This window comes from Sturnira hondurensis, unplaced genomic scaffold, assembly GCF_014824575.4.
Source record: "Sturnira hondurensis isolate 20B ecotype Veracruz unplaced genomic scaffold, ASM1482457v3 Scaffold0004474, whole genome shotgun sequence".
Classification (NCBI taxonomy): domain Eukaryota; kingdom Metazoa; phylum Chordata; class Mammalia; order Chiroptera; family Phyllostomidae; genus Sturnira; species Sturnira hondurensis.
Window position 1 is genome coordinate 15,190,760 of NW_028077105.1, and position 15,757 is coordinate 15,206,516.

Genomic DNA, 15,757 nt, shown 5'->3' on the forward strand with positions numbered 1-15,757 from the left:
CTGCGAATCAGCACACTGGTCCTCTGCTGCAGGTCCCCACAGTGCAGCGCTGGGACTGGGTTTGGGTCGGTTTGGTTGGTTTGCAGCATTTGTCTGTGTAATAGTCTTCCTGTTTAATTTCCATAGCTACATAGGGCTAGATTTTTCTTAGTGTCAGAAATAAAATGGCTCACCAGAGTATCTACAGTGGAAGGGGGAAAAAAACCCTAAGAAACTGCTTACTATTTTTCATTTCTAAGAAGTACATATGTTTTGTTTTTAATCACTGAAGTGAAGTATTCTGCCTTTCATTGTTTTATAAAGTCTTTGTTTCATGTTATGCCATTTTCTAGTATATTCCAAACCAAAAATTTTTACTGATATTTTTTTCAAAAATTTAGCACACTTTATATATCAGTTTATATGTCACTTAGATGATGTAGTAAATGCTGTCGTTATCCTACATGTGTTCTGCTTAATCCTGTATTCTGTATTTTATGTATGTATGTATGTATGTGTGTACGTATGTACGTGTCTTTAGAGAGAGGGGAAGGGAGGGAGAAAGCGAGGGAGAGAAACATTGATGTGTGAGAGAAACATCGATTTATTGCTCCTTTCAGGTCCCCTACCGAGGACCTAACTTGCAACCCAGCACCAACCGGGAACCAAAACATGACCCTGGTTTGTGGGATGATGCTACTGAGCTACACCAATCAGGGCATATTCCGGATTTTATTTAGAGTTACCTTTAATAAGTGTTATCATCCTTTCAGACTATTGTGACTAAGCAAAATACATCAAAACACTAAAAGTTTGACAAATATAATTTATCATTTGAAGATTTGAAATACTCTGTTGCATTTGTGTGGCTCACAGATGTCATTGATCTGGCTTTAAGAACAGCATTTACTATAAATTAGAGTTATGAAATGGTAATTAATAGATGAATTAATAAAATTATTGCAAGTGAATTTACTGTGAGTACTGTGTGTAAATCATTAGCATCTTGTCATTCAGTCAATAATTTGTGGAGTAGCTACTCTATTCATGGCTTGGTGCTAAGGAGCTTGTTTTGGTTACAAAAAAGTATGGTATAATTTCTCCCAACAGAGTGTAATCTATAACAGGAGAACTCTTTGCTGATTTTTAGGAATTCATTACATAATAATGGCTTGTTTTTTTTATTTTATTTTATTTTTTTATTTTATTTTTTTGCTTTTTTTTTTTTTTTTGAGAGTGTAATTAATTATTCTGTTACCACCATGTCTTAACAGACCAACTCTAAATATGTTGTTTTCGGTGCTACATAGATACTGTATAAGAATTATTTCTTATACATTCAATTCTTATGCTATTATTACACATATATTCAGAAAAGTATCACCTAAGTTTGTATTGAAAATTAAAATATGTATATAAAAGTTGACTTGCTTTTACATATGTTTATTACATTCATTAATTTTACTCTACTAATACTTACTAGTGAAACACTGTGTATTTCACAAAAGAAAATAAAGAAGATAAAGGATGCTAATTCTCATGCAGTTTGTATTATTATTTTTATCTATTCAATAGAAAGGTTATATTTTATCCTAGACACCCATCGGCAATTGACTACAAGATGTCCAATTAATATGCTATGTATGTCTTTCATCATTGTAGAAAATTAGTGGTTTTTTTTCTGTATACTATGAAGTATCTTCCTGAGAATGTGTCATAAAATATTTCTACAGCATATATTTTTCTACAAATATATATTTCTGTATGTGAAATGATAAATCATCATTTATCATGATGAACAATAAAAGGGAAAAACCATTAATATATTAATCCAGTGGTTTCAGAAACTTTAGTATATAACTCAAACCTAAATCCTTAAAAGCAGCTTAGCAATAAAGTTGGAAAGAAATCCTCCTTATTCTAATTCTCATGTAATTGTTTTATGTGAGTTTGATTTGTTTTAATTTAAAAGTATTGCTTTTATTTAAAAGGTTTAAAAGACTTATCTAAGAAATAGAAAAAGATAAAAAACTATGAACAGTAAAATGACAACAAATTCACAACTCTCAACAACTGAACCTAAAGAAGCAAAAACAAAAACTAAGCAACCAACTAGAACAGAAAAAGAGTCAGAGAAATGGACCTCACATGGAGGGTTATCAGTGGGGAGGCGATGGGGAGAGTGGAGGAAGGAAGGTACAGGGAATAAGAAGCGTATTGATAGGCATAAAACAGACGGGTAGAGGTAGAGAATGGTACAGGAGACAGAGAAGCCAAAGTTCATGGACAGAAACCTAGTTCATGGACATGAGCCAAGGTGGGGAATGCTGGAGGTTTAGGGGGTATAGGGCAGAAGGACGATAAAGGGGAAGGAGTTGGGAAAACTGTAATAGCATAATCAATAAAATAGATATTTTTAAAAAGGTTTAAAAGGAAGAGTTGCCCAGTAAAGGCAAGAACATAAAATGCCTTTCTGAAACTTTCTTAATTATGTATTCTTCAGATCTAATTTATCTATTTTTATTATAAACCTACTGATATAATTGCTAGTCTAAGAGTTTTCCTGGACACTGATATCTTCAAGTTTATTCTTTGTTCAAATTATTATGATTAAGTGTTGGGTTTATAGTAATACTCATCATAGAACATTTATGATAATAAATTGTATCTAAGAGCCAAATTTTAAAAAATCATATTTTTAAAGAAATTACTAGGAAATACAAGTCTGTAAATATTTGTGTTTATCCACACATATATAGTATGTTGACATATAAATACATATAAAATATAAGTGTACATTATATATATATTATGTATAAATATATTTATATTTACATTTAATTATATGTATAATTGGCCTGAAAACTTTGATGTAAATGCATTATGTATTTTTCCCCACTTTTAGAGGTGAATTTCTAATGGAGTACTTAATTTCAGTGATTAGTTACACAGGTTTATAGCTGGGTTAACATTAACTTAGAAAAAGGGGGATAGGAATATCTCTAAGAACTGAGAAATTAAAACTTTTTAATTTTATGGAATCATTGGACAAAGCCAAGAATAGTTAGTATATTGAAATATGCATAGTATTAAACAGTAAAGCATTTATTGCACATGTACTCACCAGTATATTTATTCTTTCATACAACACCCACCCCCGTCATTGCACAAGGGTTTGAAGTTGCTAAAATTGCAACGTGTCAACCATATTACAACGTGTCTTGGAAGGAATATCATATTACATTTACTGAAATTTATGCTTTCTACAGTGTTTAACACCTGACTTTTGAATTTATGTAACTATAATATTTGCATAACTTGCTATGAGACCACACTAATTTTGAAGTAGCAATTCAGAGCAAAAGATTTGGATGTTTGATTATTTTAGCTGCACATTCATTAATTCTCAATTTTTCTCTTTTGTGCAGAGGTACCTCCCTGTTGACACGATAGAATCTGGCATCCATCCTGTGTATTTTTGCAGCACTCACTATGTTGAAATGCTCCTGAAGGCGGAGGTGCCACTTGTGTTTTCAGCTTTCCACATGTCTGGTTTTGCACCATCACAGGTAATCCATACGCGGGTGATATTTCTTCAACCCCCAGACTCCGGTGTCTTTAAAGAAAATTACATTCTTATCAGATATAAGAAATACATTTAAATTAATAAGATCATTTTTGTAAGTATTTATACTTTTGTGTTCAAATTCCTAAACTGGCTTCTTTTTCTTGGGTTTATTATAATAATATATAGCTTTACTCTAGCCCAGCTGGTGTGTCTTAGTAGACTGAGCGCCATCCTGTGAACCAAGAATATATAGCTTTACTTTATACTAGACATCTGGCATTCACAGAATTTGAATTCAAGTTCAGCTATTCAAAGGTATAGACATTCTGAAAGTCTATGAAATTAGGCTTTTCAATGGAGATAATATTTGCTTCAGAAGGCAAATTTAAGGATTAAGTAACTGAGGGCAGTAATTTATACGAACACTGAGCATCTGGTATGTGAGATACTGTATCTTTTTTAATTTTTATTTTTTCAGTATAATCTCGATTTATTGTTTAATGAGTTATTTTACTTCAGATTTCATTTATTGTATTTATTTATTTATATTGTTGTTCAAGTACAGTTGTCTCCATTTCTCCACATTGATTTCCCCTGCCCCACCCACTCCCTCCCACCCTTAATCCTTCTCCCCTTTGATTTTGTCTGTGGGTCCTTTATACATGTTCCTTAATGACCCTTGACCTTCTTTCCCCCATTACCTCCCTCTCCCCTCCTTTCTGGTCACTGTCAGTTTGTTCTTTATTTCAATGTTTGTGGTTATATTTTGCTTGCTTGTTTTGTTGATTAGGTTCCACTTATAGGTGAGATCATATGGTATTTGTCTTTCACCGTCTGGCTTATTTCACTTAGCAAAATAGTCTCCAGTTTTATCTATGTTATCATGAAGGATAGGAGCTCCTTCTTTCTCCGCATAGTATTCTGTTGTGTAAATGTACCACAGTTTTTTGATCCACCCACTTACTGATGGGCACTTAGGTTGCTTTCAGCACTTGGCTATTATAAATTGTGCTGCTATGTACATTGGGGTGCATAGGTTCTTTTAAATTGATATATCAGGATTCTTAGGGTATAATCCCAGCAGTGGAATTGCTGGGTCAAAAGGCAGTTCCATTTTTAGTTTTATGAGGAAATTTCATACTGTTTTCCACAGGGGCTGCACTAGTCTGCATTTCCACCAACAGTGCACCAGGGTTCCCTTTTTTTTTGCAACCTGGCCAGAATTTCTTGCTGTTGTTTTGTTAATGATGAGCACAAAGACATCTGAAAGGATGCTCTGCACCTGTAGCCATCAGAGAGATGCAAATTAAAACCACAAAGATGCCCTGGCTGTTGTAGCTTGGTGGATTGAGCATGGGCCTACGAACCAAAGAATTGTGCTTCAATTCCCAGTCAGGGCCCATGCCTGGGTTGCAGGCCAGTTCCCAGCAGGGGGCACACGAGAGGCAAGCATACATTGATATTTCTCTCCCTCTCACCTTCCCTTCCCCTCTAAAGATAAATAAAATCTTAAAAAAAAAATAAGGAGGGGACTCTTAAAAAAAACACAATGAGACATCACTTCACAGGGATCAGAATGGCCATCATAAACAAATTATAATATTCTGTATCTTACCTAACAAGAGAGCCTAGAGTTGTGTCTCTGCTTTTGGGGTCTAAGAAGTTTCAATGATTTTTCTAGGGCCTGGAGTTGTGCACGTGGTCACATGGCAGGGGCCACAGGTTTCATGGTTAAGGTTATCTGGATGTTGGAGCTTATTTGATCTGTTTATGTGACATGCTAGATAGATTTCTTAATAGTAAACTATCTTTCATTCCCTCAGATTTGTCCTCCCAGAAACATTTTCCTCTTAACTAGGCAGTAGTTCTTTTTAATGTTATGCCACGCTTTTATACTTACTTTGAAGAGCCCTTATGTCATTTATTACATTTACTTGTACCAGGTTACTCCACATGTTGTTTTAAATTTCCTGAAGTTAACTAGAAGCCTAATTAAGGAATTACATGTACTGGGAGGGAACACTTTTTCTCAGCTGATTGTAGCTCTTACTGTGTATGTGCCTAAAACACTCCTGGGAAATTTGAATTACAATATGTTAACTTTGGTTGGACGTAGTTACTTAAATATTTAATATATTTAAATATTTTAAATATATTTAATTTCATACTATTTTCATTCTTTCAGTTCTTCTAAAAGTTGAAGTCAGGGAGCAATATGTTCCTGAGAGTTCCTTTTTGCCATTCTAGTTGTGATTGATATGATGTGTATTGTCTAATACTTCCAATCATTTCCTAGCTCTTGACATATATCCTTTTAATTTCGAAATGGACTACCAAAGACTGTGGGGGAAAGTTGCAATGCATCAGGCTGCACACTGTATCAATTTTGTATCTATCATTTTGTCATCTTTTTATCAATTTGACATGTCTTTGTCAATTGTGGTATCTTTATTAATTTGAAACTGCTTACATGTGACAAGTAGATTTATCTAATAGAAACCACTGCATTATTTCTCAACAGTAATATTATGTTTCTTAAATTATCTAATGTAAAAATGCTTTTTAATGGTTCCTTTTGTGAACTAGTCATTTTGTGTCTAATGTATATATCATTGCTTTGTTGATATATTTGCCATTTTACTGGTAATTGTAAAATATGTAAACTACTTTTAATTAACTAGATGGGTATGTGTGCTTAAGTAATTGTTTGGATACAAATTTTGTATTTCAAAGCTTATTCATTTTGACCTAATTAGAAGCAGCACTTTTGAAGCTGTTAATTTATAGACAGAAAGGGATGGGGATTGATTGATTAATGAAGGATTTGTGGGTAGGTTGCTGAATAAAATATGCAGCTCTTTGCAGTAAAAATAACAAGCTCAACTAGAATACAAAAATATATCATTAGAAATACATATCTGTTGATTAAAGTTTCTTCTAAGAGTAATTGAAATTGGAAAGGAAATAGAAATTCAAATATATATTCTTTCTTCTTAAATGAACAGAAAATCATTTTTTCTAATTAACTTCTTGGCCAATTTAACAGAACTTTCCTCATTGAATTTTGTTAACTTTCCTGGTTTAAGAAGTACCATGTACCTTTAATCCTTTATCTCTTGTAATTCCTTTGGGACGTCATTTGGCATATCATTGATTATCGTGGTCTACTGTGTTAGCAAGTGGGCCAACATGGATAATTTTCTGAATTCACTCTAGAAAAACCTCTTGTTTTTTCTCTTTTGCTGGGTCTCTACCACCACCATTACCATGAAAGCAGAATTATGGATAACTATTTTATCATTTCATATATTGTGACAGTGCTTTATGAAAATATAAAAGTGTATGAAGGCAAAGCAGAATGTCAAGGCTAGGAATGCCCCTTATTCAGAGTCAGACTTAGAAATGTGTCCCAGGCTTTGCCTCTCAGACCCGTGTGGCTAATGTTGCTACTTGAAATATCTTCTCCTTCCCTATGCTCCATCTTTACTAGGTCATCCTGATAATGAGGACCTCACTTAAAATGACATATTTGATTTTGAAATTAGTTTTACTTCTTACCTTAGTAATTATTTCTATGGTCAGAGCAAATACAATAAGACTAGAATAGTTGTTAAAAATAGATAGTGTCTTTGGATCATAAAACTCAATCATTTAAATCATACGTGCTTGGGCTTATTCAGATATCCATAAGGAATTGTTCTTCACTTTTTTTTTTTTCTTAATCGTTATGGAATGCTTTGAAGATTGTTAAGTCTCAATAACTGAGAATAATTTACCTCAGATAAAATAATTATGTTTATCTCAATGTTGCATCTTAATGGTCTTTGGCATAAGCTTAAGTATGATCAAAGAGAAAAATTTCCTAGGAAAGCTATGGTACGTTTTGATATATATTGTACATGTGATTTTTCTTCCTTATAAACCTAAAAAAGCCATTTAAGTGTCTTACAGTATAATTAGGTCTAAAGAACATTGGTTTACTATAAAAACAAAAGTTTGTGTAGCTCAGTGGATTGAGCACGGGCCTGCGAACCAGATGATCGTGGTTCGATTCCCAGTCAGGGCACATGCCTGGGTTGCAGGCCAGTTCCCTGCAGGCCAACTCCCAGCAGGGGACGCATGAAAGGCAACCATACATTGATGTTTCTCTCCCTCTCCTTTCCCTCTAAAGATAAATAAATAAATAAAATCTTAAAAAAAAAGGTTGTTTCACTTTCTTTGTGAACCATTTTATAAATGACTTTTTTCCACAAATATGAGTACTCAACTGCTTTTTAAAAAATATAGTGTTGCATATTTTTGAGATGTATAAGAAGGAATTTGGCAGTTTCTAACAAAATTACATGTGCATTTACCCATTAACCCAGCAATGGGTTAATAGATGTCTATCTATTAGAGACAGATGTCTCTAATAGAAATCTGTCCCAGATGTCTATCTGGGATGGATAGATGTCTATCCCAGAGATACATTGAGAAAATTTTGAAAATAAATGCACACAAATATGTTTTCATAGCACTATGTATAGTAGCAAATGACTAGATGAAGATGTCTATGAATAGGGATTTGGTTGAATAAATAATGTTTTATCCACAGTAGAATACTATGCAATTGTAAAAACAAGTGAAAACTATCTTTGTATATTGTCATGGAATAACATATGGGATCTTTTTGTTAAGTGAGAAAAAGGTGGAGGAAAAGAATTTGTGTTATGTTACCATTTATATAAGAAAAGGTGATTCAAATGTGCTTATATTAAAAACATGAATTAGTGTACCATATTTTTAAAATGTTGGCTTTTATGATAGAGAAGGAATGAGCTGAAAAACCAGGGAATATCCCTTGCTTCATATTTTTACTTTCAAATCATTTTAATATTTTATATAATAAGTCCATATAAATAACCAGCTGAATAAATTAAGAACGTGTACAGTCACACTGAATCAGGTGAACCTATTACACCCACTCAATGGGCTAAGCCCATGGGAAGCACTTTAAGTGCTGTCACTTGACTGCATGTGCCTAGTGACATGCCGTCTGATGACAAAAGAACAGGAAAATGCTGTGTTTTAAGTAATCACATTACTCATGGTGGGATTGGGATTATTTTCTCCTGCATGATAAATGAAAAGTTATACTGATACCATTGATAACTGAGATTTTTCACTGTTTTAAAATAATCACAGACAAAACTTATAGCCACTTAAAGAGAAGGAACCTATGGAGGAAAATGGACGTGGAACGTATCAACAAGTCAAAATTTTGAAGCTGTGTTGGATCTGGTTCCCGTATAATTTATATATATATATATACATATACATATATATATATGTATATATATATTGAAAATTACATAATAAAAATGTTAAGGAAAATGTTTATCCTGCCCATTGAGCACTTAGTACTTCCTTGTCCTGTGAGAATGCCGGACTATCAGCTGGTTTGTAGACCCTCGCCTTTTATAAAGATGGAGAAGTTACTTACTCAGGGATTAAAAATTGTGACTCATAGTTCTGCACTCTTCCAGGGGAATAGTGTTTTAGAATGCTTTTAGAACTCTATTACAATTGAATAATTCTGAAGTATCTCATACATATAATAACAATAGGAGATATAATTTCTGCCAAGTCAGGAGGTTCAAAATTTTTTTTAAATGCCCGTCTCCCCTTTAAGTGTAAGGTCCCTGAGAACAGGGACCTTTTGTTCACTTAAAATTATAACCTTGTATATTAGATACTCAATAAATATCTTAATTGAATACTAGACATCTGTATTTTTGTTATAGAATAACATACATAGCATATTATTTTCAAAGTGCTTTCAATTTTTTCTCACTTTCTTGTCCTAGATTTCCCATACATAGAAAATACAGCTATATATTTCCATTAAATGGAAGAAAGCAATGCTTGAATTTATGTAAATGCCAGAAAGTGCAACAGTATTAGAAACTATATAATAAATAACTAATTGTAGATTCTGGAATTAGTTATTTCTGGGGTTATTAGTTACATTCTGGGGTGATTTTCTTTTAACCAATCTAGATAAAGGCAGATGGATAACTGTCTCTCTACATACATTGTAACTTTAGATATATAGCATATTAAGTTGGTAGGTTTAAAGGTTAAAATAAGTCAGTGAGCAGCAGTTTCACACTGTTCAACCTGTAGAAAAGTCAGGCCAACCAGAAAAGGATGGACAGAACCTGGGACCCCTTTCATTTTGTCTCCGTGCTGGTCCCTGAAACTCACACCTAAGAACTGCTCTCTCTGGCTGCAGAGATCATTTGTTCCGCTTTCCACTCTTCAGATGTTTCTCCTTCGTTCACCCAGAGATTCTCATTTTCATTAACATAACACGCTCATATGTTGATTGGCATTAGTAGCTGCAGCAACAGAGACAGAGAGAACCCTGACAGTAGTGCTTTAAAGGAATGAAAAGTATGGCTTTCAGTCAAAGAGCCACTGAATGCCAACCTATCTAGTCAAGTAGGAGAGGAGGTATTTTTTTTCTCTGCTGTCCAGTAGAGCCACGTTATGTGGATATTTGGTGGGCAGTAGAAATTTGGTAATGAACTCTGCATGCCAACTTACCCTCCAGGTTGAGGTCTGGCAAAAGAATCCTATGCAAGTCAAGTGAACAGTAAAGTTGGCACCAAAGGAAATTAAATATATCCTGCCTATTGACAAATATTATACATTCATAGACATATTCTAAGTCGATACTGAGTGAGCGCATGAGTTCCGTGAAAAGATTTGAAGCGTGGTAGAAAGGAACCTAATTCTTTTAAAGGAAAATTTTATACCTGAGAACAGAATTGCAATAAAAAACAGAAGAAAATACTTGGTCTTATAGAGTTGACATTATCGATAACAAAATAGGCAATATGAGCAGGCAATGAAAAGATATGCCTGTAACGGCTGAAATTTAAGGATTAATGTCTGACATGAGTTATGGTATATGGAAAACAAAAATGCAGTGATACCGTCTAGTATGGGCTGAATTGTGTTCCTCCAAATTCACCTGTTGAAGTTTTAACCCTCAGCACACAACTACTTAAAGTCTTTAAAGGTGGTGATTGTGAAAAATGAAGTCATTAGGGTGTGCCCTAATCCAGTAAGAGTGGTGTCCTTATAAGAATAGCAAATTTGTACATAGACATGTAAAGGAAAGACTGTGTGAAAATATGAAAGAAAGGTGCCATCTACAAGCCAAAGAGATAGGCCTTAGAAGAAACCGACCCAGCCGACACCAGGATTTTTTGGACTTCTCCAGAATCGTGGGAAGATAGATTCCTGTTGTTTAAGTTGCCCAGTCTCTGGTATTCTGTCATGGCAGCGCTAGTAAACTAATAAGGCACATTAAAGACAGTTAAAAGCAGAATCAGCATCCCCCAAAATGGAATCTGGGATAGAAAAACAAATTTTTGAAACTATTCAAGAATATATTTTTAAAAGAGCAAAATGATAGAACAAAAAAATTGTTTCTCTGTATCTTTCGTATCTATGATAAATTTATATAAGCTACCACATCTGTTCCCACCCACCCCCCCAGTCATAAAACCATAGGAAAAGATAGGTTCAATAAAAGAAGTCTTTCTTCAGTGGTAATGTGTTGCTCATTAATGAAAACTGAGATATTGGAGTTGGCTTGATTTCCCAAGACTGCAGTATTATAAACTAGGCTGCTTAAAATGACAGAAATGTATTGTCTCACAATTTTGGAAGCCAGAAATCAAAATCATAGTGTTGGCAAGGCTGTGTCCCCTCTGAACATATGAGGGGTAAAGTTTGGTGTTTCTTTCCTGGTTTCTAGTAGTCTTAGATTTTTCTTGGCTTGTAGATACACAAATCATCTTTCTTCATGTATGACATTTTCTATGTGTGACTTTCCTACATCTTCCCTCTGTGTGTCTGTCTCTTTGTCCAAATTTCCTCTTTTTATATGGATGCCAGTCATATTGGAATAGGGTTCACCCTAATGACCTCATTTTAACTTGATTATTTCTGTAGGGACTCTGTTTCCAAATAATGTCACATTCACAAGTACTGGGGTTAGGACTTTGACATACTTTTTGCAGGAATACACAATTCCATTCATAACATTAATGTACCAAAATGTTAACAATGTTAATCTCTGTGTGATTGATTTTTTCTTAAACTTTATCATTTTTTTCTGAAATGCACATCTATCTCTTTTATAATCTGAACAAATGTGATTCAAAAAGTAACACAAATGATGGTTTTTAAAGTCTCATGTTTAAATATTCTGTACATTAGCTCTCAGTTTTTATGTTATGTAATTCTGTTTGGTTTAAATTGTTTTCTGATTCAGCAAGAGTCCATTTGCATTAATGTAACATTTAGCAATCTGTCATCTGCATAATTACACATCTGTGATTATAGGTAGGGCAGAAAAAATCTTCCTTCTCTGAATTAAAATAGTATCTGTAGAGAGCAGACTGGTGTTATCAGTAAGAGAAGACAAGACTAGTAGAGAAGGCGTTGAGCACTAGGTATTGGAGCAGTGTGCGCGTCATCAGTTGACCTCACATCCTGAGTCCCAAGGACATGACCGTTTCTCATGCACGGAGTAGATAGGTGGAGCATCCTGGTTAGGCTTAGATGTGGAATGTTCTTCTGTTTTCACTGAATGCTAAGCTCTTCATTGGTTTGTGTGTATTATTGGTTATTGCTTTTTGGAAGTCACATAATGGTGTTATAAACTTTCTAATGAACTGACTTTTTTTTTCTAGATTTGTCTGCAATGGATAACTCAATGTTTTTGGAATTACTTAGATTGGATAGAAATCTGCCATTATATTGCCACTTGTGTTTTCCTTGGTCCTGATTATCAAGTGTATATCTGTATAGCTATATTCAAACATCTACAACAAGACATTCTACAGCACACTCAGACTCAAGATCTGCAGGTTTTTCTAAAAGTAAGTGTCTTTATATCTAAAGGGAAAGTGGTTAATATTTAATAACAACTTTGATGGGGTGCTTAATGACTGATGTTTTTCTAGATGGTCATCTAATCCTAAAAACTACCTTTAGAAAAAGGTACTATATCATCCTCATTTTAGAGATGAGGAAACTGAGCCACCAAATTAAGGAAATTGCCCAAAATTATACAAGTAGAGAGTGATGGAGCTGGAAGTGATGGAGAGTGAAGTTGAGCTGTCTGGATCCAGAACTTTGCTTTTAATTAGTGTGCTGTGCCAAAAAAGACTTACTGTTTTTATGTTTCTATATCGTATTTAGTCCAAGTTACTGTGTTAATACAGAGGTTTGGTACTTATTAAAATAAAAAACAATTAATACAGCTTCTTATACCTTCATGTTCTGTATTTTTCTAAACTTCCAATTTTTATAAAAAGTTTTCTTTAAAGATTATTCTATCATAATGTGCTTTTTAAAAAAGTCATTACCATGTATAAGTTAGTATTTTATTTTATTTTTTTAAAGATTTTATTTATTTATCTTTAGAGGGGTAGGGAGGGAGAGAGAGAAAGAGAGAGAATATCAGTGTATGGTTGCCTCTCGTGAGTCCCCTGCTGGGAACTGGCCTGCAACCCAGGCATGTGCCCTGACTGGGAATCGAACCTCGATCGTGTGGTTTGCAGGCCTGCGCTCAATCCACCGAGCTACGCCAGCCAGGGCATAAGTTAGTATTTTAAAACAAGACATAGTTGGTTACCTTTTTGTTCACAGTAATAAGACTTTTGAACCTCTGGACTTTAGGAAATACATGATGTATAAATACATCCCTGTGTGCAGTTTGTGGTGGCTGTCCAACTGTTTTAAGTTAAAATCTTTCCTTGGATTTAAGTATGTTTCCCTTCCCACAGGCACACATTGATTTCTGTATGTAAATGAATTATATCTTTATTTCTTTACCATTACATACTGTCTCAGTTATTTTCCATTTAATGATAATTTTCTGTAAATAAATGTCATTGATTATGTAAGATTGCCAAACTATGAAGTATTTTTATTTTGTAAGTACAGAATTCAAAAGGTCTCAAATTTCCTACATATGTTACCGGAGTTATGATTTTAGAAAAATCTGTAATGAAAAAGTATACCAAGACAATGGTTGGACATGTAGTAGGAAAACTTAAATAGAAAAAAAATGACCTACAAAAGGGCATTTGAAGTACAGGGATGGTTAAGTAAATGGGAATTATGTTGAGGACAAAATACGAATTATTTTTCAGTAAGGGATATTTTTGTCCGCTACATGGTCATTTATGGAAGTTTCAGAGTCTGAAATTTTCCCGAACTCTTATATTTGTGTATTCCTAACCGATAATTCTCTAACCTCTTATCCTACTTTAGTTTTTCTTACAGTGCTTGTCATTAGCTGAAATTATTTTATATGTATTTTTGTCACTCTTCCCCAGTATAATGAGTAAGCTCCACAAGCTTACCCATTATTTTGGGTGTATTGTATTGGCTGATTTTGTCTGTATTGTTCACTAATTTATTTTCAATGCCTGGAACAGTACCTAGTACATAGTAGGTGCTCAATAAGTACTTGTTGCTGGACTAAACAAAGACTGTAAATAAATAGAAAGGGAAACATGAATGAATTGGGTTTTCTTCACATTGAATAACAAACATTACTAAATTCTTCAAATGATTGTCATGAATCGTCCTTCCTGTCAGGAGGGTGTCTTGATGTTCATCATCTTGAAATCTGATCAACTCTGGTGATTATTGCTGTCTCATCTCCTTCTTCACTAATGGCAGGAACATTGCAATGGAGTTTGCAAACAGTGACCGCTTTAAATGTGTCCCAAACTCTGTTGTGCTCTGGATATAATGCTATCAATTTAAAATTGAACAGTTTTTAAATGAGGGAAAAACATTATCTTTACCAACTAAGCCTTATTTAAATCACTAAAATTTTAATTAAATTGGTTTAAATCCAAATTAAGGACATGCTGGCAAAGAATTCATTGTTAGCACTTGTCCTGGAGCAAACCTTACTTCTTACTCCTGCTGTTTGCAGTCCATCTGGGGGGTCCAAAAACGCCCCTGGAATTCTGACTTCACTCCGCTTCTCGTTTGCTTTTCAGCGGGTTGTCTCAACCTCACTGATCTCTTTTGGTGGGCACTTTCCTTTTTGTGAGGTAAATGCTAGTGTAGTTTATTTAAATATGTGTGTACATAACCCTTTAGCTACTCTATTAAGTCTTGTTTCATTGGCAAAGTACATAAATTTGTGTATATCGCGTTCCACTTACTAACATTAACCAGTGATGGGATTCTAATTAGTAAAGTAATTTTATATAACCCTCAGAAACTCCCTGAAGCCAGAAATAGCTATATGATTTACAGATTACTCATTTAACTACAGTTATAGGGATTAAACCTTTGAAATTATGTTTTATACTTTCCGACCCAGAATCTCAGCATTGTACTAAGAGAGAGAAAAAAAAAAACTTGTAAACCATTCTCCAAACAATGTTAGTACCTGTCACATCTGTAATAATACTCTTTTAAATTATGTTTTATTCTCTGACTTAACATGTTTAATAACAATTGCTTCTGAGAAGAAAGGAGATGAAGCAGAAAAGGAAAGTTTTACTTGTTTTATATATTTGCATGTATGTATGTGGACTTTTTATTTTTGAAGAATGGGCTCATACTTCTTTGATAGTAAAACTACTTTTTAAAAGGAAATTGAATCATTATATAAAAGTAGATAAAGCAAACATCTGACTTGTAAATAAGTCCAAATAATAATTCCAAATAATTTGGAAACTGGTTTCCAAATGTTGGAAAACCATAAACATAAGTGTTCCACTATTATCAGTTATCCTGAGAAACTCCGGATGAGGTGGTTCCAGATTGAAAATATGCAGTTCTCTTCCTGGTTTAAGTTTCATGTATGGACAGAAAGTGGCATGATAGAAGCATAAAAAAAAATACCAACCCACGTGTCTTCATTTGGGTTTCAGCTCAATGTTGTAAATCAGTTCATTGAGAGACTAGACTCATTGTGTACATTTGTAATACCCCACTGGATAACTTTTTGTGATCAATCAATATATTTCAAAGATTACTTGGAATTTTTTAGACCAGAAGGTGGTGAACACTAGTGGGCACCCCAGGTTTACTAAAAAACAAAACAACAAACAAAAAAAATATTTTTCTCTGTTGATTAAACCACTAAATGCTAGATTAGATGAATATCATAAGTTG

General features: G+C 33.9%; 1 protein-coding gene across 2 annotated transcripts in view; it reads left to right on the forward strand.

The window, feature by feature from the left end:
- The window catches only part of TBC1D32 (TBC1 domain family member 32), a 181,799-nt gene that overhangs the window by 159,812 nt on the left and 6,230 nt on the right, over positions 1 to 15,757 (forward strand). For both annotated transcript variants that reach the window (XM_037045843.1, XM_037045842.1), the window contains exons 32-33: positions 3,408 to 3,548; positions 12,298 to 12,486. In XM_037045843.1, the coding sequence (XP_036901738.1) occupies positions 3,408 to 3,548; positions 12,298 to 12,486 (330 nt within the window). The remainder of the gene's footprint in view (positions 1 to 3,407; positions 3,549 to 12,297; positions 12,487 to 15,757) is intronic.